The sequence below is a fragment of the Buceros rhinoceros genome, unplaced genomic scaffold (assembly GCF_000710305.1).
Source record: "Buceros rhinoceros silvestris isolate BGI_N320 unplaced genomic scaffold, ASM71030v1 scaffold16374, whole genome shotgun sequence".
Classification (NCBI taxonomy): domain Eukaryota; kingdom Metazoa; phylum Chordata; class Aves; order Bucerotiformes; family Bucerotidae; genus Buceros; species Buceros rhinoceros.
Genome location: NW_010406679.1, coordinates 55,254 through 63,336, shown reverse-complemented (window position 1 = coordinate 63,336; position 8,083 = coordinate 55,254). Strand labels below are relative to the sequence as shown.

Sequence of the window (8,083 nt, the reverse complement as noted above, 5' to 3'; positions counted from 1 at the left end):
GTTCAGCACGAAGACCATGCCCTGTTAGCACAGCCAGCTGACTCTGTGCCACTGCTCAGCAGGTCAAGGATACAGCTGCTCCAGAAAAGCATCCTGAGAGACAAGGACGGAGGCTGCTTTTGTGAAAAGAAGGTGATCGATACACGGCCCCCATCCCAAGAAACTAGTGGACTAATGGAAACTAATGAAAAGGTGGCAAGTGCTGCAGTGCTGAGCAGTGAACCTAGTTCTTCAGGCAGCAAGGTGCCTTAGCTCTCTGCAGTGTATAGTAAATTACTCACCCCTAACTCAGACTTAGCAAAATTATTACACAAAAGGCCCACATGAGCTGCAGTAGTAACTTTATTTTTGATTGATTAATTGCAGAACAGTTTAAAACTTCATCTGGAGGATACATACGCACTTGAAACAAGTGATCCCTAACTTGAGCTTAAGACAAACTTAACACCGGTTGTATCCAAACAACAGTCACACTCTACCTGCAGAGCGGTTAAGCTGTACACTCTCTAATCCTGGTCTTTTGGCTATTTGAGACAAATATCACTGTGATAAAGGTGCTCTGGCCAGCTCAGACTTTTAAAGCAGTAGGATAACCATTCTTCCAGCTGTTTGTACTGAACATCAGTCACTGCTGCTGCACCTTCACACAACACCGCGCCTGTGTGTGCCTGCCTGTGTCGTCAAAACCAAAAATTCCTGTTTCTGATTTAAACAAGTCAGCTCTTCTACAACGAGGGAAATTCAAACTGTATTTCAAGATTAAAGAATTGAGCTGCAGTATTCCAACTCACTCAGTGATACACAGCCACATGAATACTTAAACTTTTTAGTAGTATATTAAAGCAAAAAGTCATTATTTAAAAGATTTTAATTATGAGCTCGGGCTTTATGCAGAGAAAGGAGCTGCAATTATATGAACTGCGTTCCTAATGACCCCAACAAACCCCGTTTGAATCCTGCAGCTACACTGTCCTTCTTTATGCCAGAGGAAGGTAATGCCTTGGCTGTGCCTAATTCTGCTAGTCTTGTCATCCGGGTCACCTCCTTGTTTGATACTAGAATTTGTTTTCAGGGTGGTGTAAGGTCTGTCTCTTTACAGCAATTACACGCCACCCTTTGAGAAAAGTGGATCCAGCAGTTTCAGTATCCGTTAGCCAAAAACCCCGACCAGCTCTGGGTGCTGCTGGCCTCTGCCCTGCATCGGCTTCACACAGTAAGGCGGCACCCAGGAATAACGCTGGATCTGGGAGTACAGCAACTCGACTCTGCAGGTGCCATGGCAGTACCAGCATGTTACAGCCTCACACGAAGTGTTAAATACTGAGCCAGGCCGAGTTCCAACATCTTCGATGAAAACAGGTTTCTGTCTCTTCTTAGGTATCTTGTTTCTGTTCCTTGTCATGGTGGTTATTCTGCAGCCACTTCCTATATTGTTACAACGTGTTCAAATAAAACAAGGTTTAAGCATATCTGTTCCGTACAGGAAGCTCAGGAAAGTCTTCCGGTAGCAAAGCATGGACGCGGCAGATAGGGCAGGTACTTGAATGTTGCTTGAGCCATGTTCTGATGCACTGCAAGAACAGAAAGATGTTGAGGAAACAAAGTCTGGTATAAAGGGTTCAGCTTCAGTAGGTTAATAATTGTCACTAACAGGTAAGTGCTTTTCCAGCAGCGGTTGGAAACCTGTTCTCCAGCTCTGTCACTGTGCTGATTGGTTTGCACTTGCACCTATTCTGCAATAACCAACCAGCAGTAAACAAATAAAGTAACAGGCACAGACAGAAATACCAAGTTCTTCTAACATAATTACCGCGTGAAGTTACACACACTCACATTCACTCTGATGGATTATCATTTGACTTAAAAACCTGGAACCGGGAACTTTCTGACAGTAAAACCGTACATATAGCAAGTCTTGGTGCACAAAGTACGTAAAAGAAAACTCTGCGCTGTTCTTTAAGCACTGCCGGGTCAGAGCGGGGAGGGCTGCCTCTAGGAAGTGCAACCAGGGCGTAACTGAAGAGAGTTTGGAACCATTTGCATCTAAGCGATAAGAACAAAAGTCCTTACTTCTCTGTGAAAGCAGTGCCCACACTCCAGTTCACACGAGTCTCTGCTCAGCTCATCGTGACATATCGTGCACGGATCATCACTGGAGGCCTACACATAAAATGTTTAGGTAAATGAAAGCTAGCAACAATTAATCAGCAAATTCTTACAACCTAAGGGCGTTGCTCATTTTAACCAAGTATATTTAATAAGGTTTAGCAGACAAAATGAACAAGTCGATTATTTTTTCCAGCAACACTTTAATTATTTCATGACTTACAAGAAGTACATGGCAAGCACTTCACATTCAGTGAAACAGCGGAGAACTTACTGTATAGTCCAGTTTCTTCCACTTGGATTTAGGTGTCGCTCCAACATTTTCCCAGGGCTGGAGGTGTGGCTGAGATCGAGTTTTACCCGAGCCATTTTTATGCTCAGGTCTTGCTTTGGATGGGCTGGGGGCATTTTCTTCTGCAGCTAATTCCCGACTCTGAGTTCCAGTCTGTGCTGGTGCCGCTGCGGCAGAGGATGCTGACTTCCCAGGTCTCCCTGCTGAAGCTGGTGCCTAAGTATTGGAAAAGAATTTGGAGCAAGTTCACGCGACAGAGGCTGACAGCAAAGGAGAGTCTGCATTCTCTTCTGGGCTGTGCTGCAGCGTTTCCCCTGTTGGAGATGCACGGTAGAAAAGGCAGCAGCTACGTACACCACAGTACCTTACTCTGCTGGTCCAGAATGAGTTCTGTCACTCTGCTGAGAACCTCATTGAAGCTCAAACCTGACAGTGTATTCCCATTTCTCCTCTGTGCTTCTTTTATGAAGCTAGTGAGGTCTGAACTGAGGGGACAAAAAAAGACGAACACAATTACTGACTGGCACTACTGCGGCTGTTACCAGCACAGTGACAGTCTTAGAGAACGCGGCACCTTCCACGTTTGATTCACAGCAGCACAGCCTTTAAAAGACACCAACTTCTCGAACCAGCTGTATCAAGTACCTGCTTCCAACAGCCCTCAATAAACAGGGTCTACCTTAATCATAAAAGCCCCCCGACAATAAACTACCACTGCTTCTATTTCTTAATGGTTCCAGTGGGGGAAAAAAAAGCCAAAAAGGAGCAGCCGACGCGGGAGGTCTATTCCCTTCGAAGAATGTCTCAGTGAGTGGGGGGGAGGGAGGGCAACAGCCAGTGTTACTGTCCCCGTGAAGCAGAAGCCACCTGCTAAGAAATCAGTTGGGTTTGTACTTCACCCCTGGATGCTCAGAACTGCTGTTACTCAACGCAACACGACACTCATTATCGCAAATACCTGCTGTAGTTCGGGAATATACTCTGTAGATGCACAGTAATATTTTCAAATACTTTTGGAAACGCTTTGTTGTTTGGAAGTCCAGAAGGCCTCGGTTGTCTAGCTGAGTCATACTGGTGGTTCTGGTTTGGCTGGACGTCCTGAGCGTTACTTCCAGAAATCCCTGACGGGCAAGTTGCCGACACTTTATCAGAATATGATCCTTCCAGAGGTTTGGAGTGTGTTGTCACTGATCCGCCACTGGCAGAAGAAGCCTTAGAACTTGGATATGCTGCCTTAAATCCTGTCTGTGTATTAAACGAAGCATGTGCTGGACCCTGATCTTCAGAACTTGAAAATGCAGGAAGTAAATTAGGATGGGCAGGTACAGAGGAATACATGACAATGGCTGGGTCGCTGACTGGAGGTTTGCCTTGTTTTGGCTAGGAAATAAACAGATTTCACAGGAAAAATACTGATTAAAATAAAGACTATAAAATTATTACTGATTAAAATAAGATAAACTGTTGTGACTTTAGCGTGTCCAAATGCGTCAGTTCATGCTGCAAACGCTCGAGAGTTCTGCTCAATTTATCTTAACTTGCTTCACTGAGGTAAAAATACGAAGAGCACGAAGGTGCTCTTTACTAGGTACCAGACAGAGAGCACCTGTCTGGAACAGGATCAGACAGGACAGCGGACAGGCAAACCGCTCCTCTCTCTCACTCTCGCTTGCTAAAGAACGCGTGGCCGTTGGACGGCTGTTAGGTTGTACACAAGTATAGCTCGATGGTGGTGGCAGAGACACAACTGCTTCAAATAAGTGCCATCAGTTTACAAATACAAAATTCACTGCTTTCAGCGGATTATATCATCTACATGTAATCCAGTGTAAATTTTTTTTTTTTAAACAGAAACACATTAGCTCTAGTCATCATATTGAAAAACTTGAAGCTGCCAGGATCCAGGAAGACTTTTTTGTACTAATGACTCTCCCCCATCAATGGTAAGAACTCCTTAAAATAATTCTAGTTGTTTGACCCGTGACTGCTATTTGTTTCAGAACTTGATTGCTCTAGGGAAGTGGCTTTCTAACACACAGAAATAAAATTCTGCATTTCTTCATTGTCAAACCTGCTGGTTCTGTGTTCTTTAGTTTACCACCTTTTTGAAGGGGTATTTTACCTTCTCTGTAAAAGTCTTTAATGGATCAACAGAATTAATTAAACAGAATATAAAAGGGTTTAATCTGGTGTTTTTCATTGGGCCTGAGCATTTGCCTATTAAAGTCCCCTCAAAGCTAAAAGAATTTCAGATCTCTCTTCTAGAAAGTTACTCCTTATAAAGAAAAAAAAAAAAGATTCCAAATGTAGAACAAGGGGCTCATGAATCGTCTCTCCCAACCTGTAAACTGATGGTAACCTAAGGATGGTAACTAAGTTAGTTACATATTCTTAAGGGTTCTGTGCCAGGAAGTAGAAAGGAGGTACCTAGAAGTAAGTGGGGAAGAAAAGATGTGCAGAAATATTACTTGTGTAAGTCCAGAAAAACTGTAGCAACAGCAATATAGAGTATTAGAACTGAGCCTCAAATCTACATTATACCAAAAACAAAGAAAAGAAAAAAACCTTGATTTTCTGCAGATACATATATCAAAAAATTATGTGGCATTTTCAGTTAATTCAGGGATTTCATATGCACGTGCACCCCGAATGCATTTCACTTACTGAGTCAATTATCCCCCCTGTTTTGAGAGATGCCTGAACCCTTTTTCCTTACTCCAAACTGTCCCAGGTCCAGCGGTTTCTGAAGCTATTTGGCATCAGGACTGGGCATCAGCTCTGAGCCCCGGGTTCAGTTTTAGCACCAGCGCATGGCAGCACGTAGGTTGTTTGCACCACTGCTGCAAGGAGCTTGGCTCCAAGTCTCTCATCGCTGTCACGTGTCTCACCACCACCCCGCCGAGGAACAGTTCAAGGAGCTCTGGCTTACACTGACTTTGTGCTTGCACCAGGAACAATTGCGGGGCTCGGAAGTAACTGACGTGATTTGAGCATGTCAGTGGAATTTGAGCATTGCGGAACTGTTGGCCCATGAGAAAATGTTTTTAAATAGTATTTATCTGGGATGTCGTCACTGCAGATACATTTCCATAAATGGTTATACCCCATCTAGTTCATGCCAGATAGGACTGGCAGGTGATTCTGGTGTTCGTAATCAGTTGCACGTGTTGGTGCAATGGAGCCTTGTTCCTCTGGATTTTGGTGCTACAGGAAGGTCCCAATATGCAAAAATACTGGTCCCTATTTGAACAGAAGATGAAGCATTTTAAGGTTAACTTCAAAGAGCTCTGGACTCTCAAAGGACTTGAGAATGTGCTTCTCACTGGACCTCATCACGCTAATCTGCAGTGACCTTTTCCTTCTGAGCATTACCTGGATGATGAGAGAGCCAGATTACTCTGTACACAAGGATACCCATTCGAGTTCTTCACACGGATAGCTGGGCCAATGCAAGCTTAGAGGACTTTTTAACGAGCTGCTGTCAAATGGAGGATACGTACTAAGACACTGGGAGGAGAAGGAAGATCTGCAGTTTCCACTTTAGTGAGGCAGTTCCGCGCACCATTCTTCACCATCTGAATTTTTTCTTCATACTCAGCCTGCAGTAGGAAAACAAATCATCCTCCGCATCAGCATTAACTAGAGCTCACTCTTTATTTGAAATGGCATTAACACAACTGCTCTTTTACAGAACACCAAAGGCACCAGGCCTTCCGCAGGGAGACCTAAGGGCACCATTTGCTACAGCAACAGAAATCTGTATTTCAGTACTGGCACTGATGCTTGAATGGTTTGGGAAACACTGTCTAGTTCTTAAAACTCAGCCTAGAAGCTTTATGTCTTAACTTTTCCGAGTTAACGCCTTAACTTTTCAGAGTGCTTTCTCCTCTGTTTTTTTGAAGTAGTTGCATGGATTTCTAAAGTTCAAAAAAAGCAAAAAGACCAAGAGTCAAGACTCGTTAATGTGGGGATACACTTTTCAACCAAGTGTACACAGGACAGATTTTTGCCTGTGGGAAACTTAAGGTATTCATTGTAACTTAACTATACTTAAATAATCTGGACTTAAAACCATATCTTTCTTTTGTAATTAAAATGCAGGTCAGTATTTGGAGGACAAGTTACTCTCTTTTTTTAAAAAGGAATGCAAAATTATTCAAGGTATTTATTCTGTCTTAATTTCCAAAGTTCGACTTCTCTTGTTAAGAGAACTTAAGGCTTACCTCTACTTTTTCCAGTTGTTTCTTTACATTAGCAATATATTTCTCCCAAGAATCAATCTGTAGCTTCGAGTTAGGTGCTGCTGAGGCTGAGCTGCTGAAGTAGCCAACATTTTCAGTTAAAATCCAGTGATCTCATTATTTCTGTTTAAGACCGATAGTCTTAGTACAGCAGTTTCTTCCCATACCAACTAAATCACACTTAAAGCCATTTCAAGTCAAAGTTAGTTCAATCCCTGGTACTTAGATCCTATTCAGTCTTAGAAGTGGACTCTTCAAATGGGAATTAGTATTTTGCACAACGTAAGCATAAGGAGAGGGAACATGGTGTCAGTTTTAGAAAAGGTAACACCATGTGCTGAATTGGTCCCTTTGTAAGGAAGAAAACGATGTTGTTTCACGCCCAGCAGTTCTGTTTGCACTCTTTTCTACTGGCGTTGCAGCCCTCTTCCACCCACACTGTGCAGCAATAACTGGAGCGTTCCCAGTAGCCTGATCTTCCCCAGCTAAGGAGAAAGATGACGAGAAGCTTGCTCCCGTGTTAAGTATCGCACGTCTTGGTAATTAAAGACTAAGAAGAAATTCAGCTTCAGGAGAGCTGCATTTAACTACTGTGTTCCTAGGCACCTTTCAGGCTAGCATCGCTCTGTGCACAGAACTGACGTGTCTAGTTCAATAATCGTGATTAAACGTTCAGCAGTTACTTCTATTTAGCAGCTAGTAATACCGAAATTTCTGGTGTAAACTATCCATACCTGCTGAATGACTTCAGCACCCTGAGGTTTGCTTCTGCAGTGGCAGCCTTGCCATTCAGCTTGCATACTTCGGTCTCCTTCCAGTTTTCAAATACTGATATCTGTAACAAAATATAACTGTGTAAAAAAAAAAGTGCAGTAAAAGCACAGCTGTAGCACAAGGAGTAAAACCTCAAAATAGATTTTAATAAGCATCTGAAACAATAGTTTGATGATACAGAGTACACCAGACAGACACAGTTCCTGTGGTGGGAATAACAGCCCTGACAGCCTTCAGGAGGACAAAAAGGTTACTCGCACCACCTGACAGTAGAAGGCTTTCATACGTGTTCTATTTGCAGCTTATCATACAAGACAAGGATGAGTATGAAACACAATTAGGAGCTGAATTTTGTCTGGGGCGATACTATATGCCCCAAATTCTGTGCACTTTTAATACTGGTCAATAATAATAATGTGCCTCGATGATCTAACACCACGGGCAGCACTTGTCAATATTTTACCAACATTTTTGATATACACTTATGAAAATTTTTAGATGCTACTTAAAATTACATTGTTAGTTAAGACTTCACCTTCCCCACCTACTATCAGCACACACGATCCAAGCTCTAGCAAAAACGTTTTAAGATTTTTTTGCGTGTACCTCTGCTTTAACAGCTCTTTTCACACACTCTTGGCAGTCATCTTGACTCTTTTTTATACGCTCT

The 8,083-nt window shown here is 42.8% G+C and overlaps 1 protein-coding gene across 1 annotated transcript in view; it reads right to left on the bottom strand.

Moving 5' to 3' along the window:
• Positions 1-1,460: 1,460 nt before the first annotated feature.
• The window catches only part of LOC104491749 (E3 ubiquitin-protein ligase TTC3-like), a 61,310-nt gene continuing 54,687 nt past the window's right edge, over positions 1,461-8,083 (bottom strand). Inside the window, 9 exon segments of the mRNA XM_010134216.1 lie at positions 1,461-1,571; positions 2,071-2,160; positions 2,381-2,614; positions 2,763-2,883; positions 3,357-3,778; positions 5,899-5,997; positions 6,622-6,715; positions 7,374-7,474; positions 8,020-8,078. Of these exon segments, the coding sequence (XP_010132518.1) occupies positions 1,461-1,571; positions 2,071-2,160; positions 2,381-2,614; positions 2,763-2,883; positions 3,357-3,778; positions 5,899-5,997; positions 6,622-6,715; positions 7,374-7,474; positions 8,020-8,078 (1,331 nt within the window).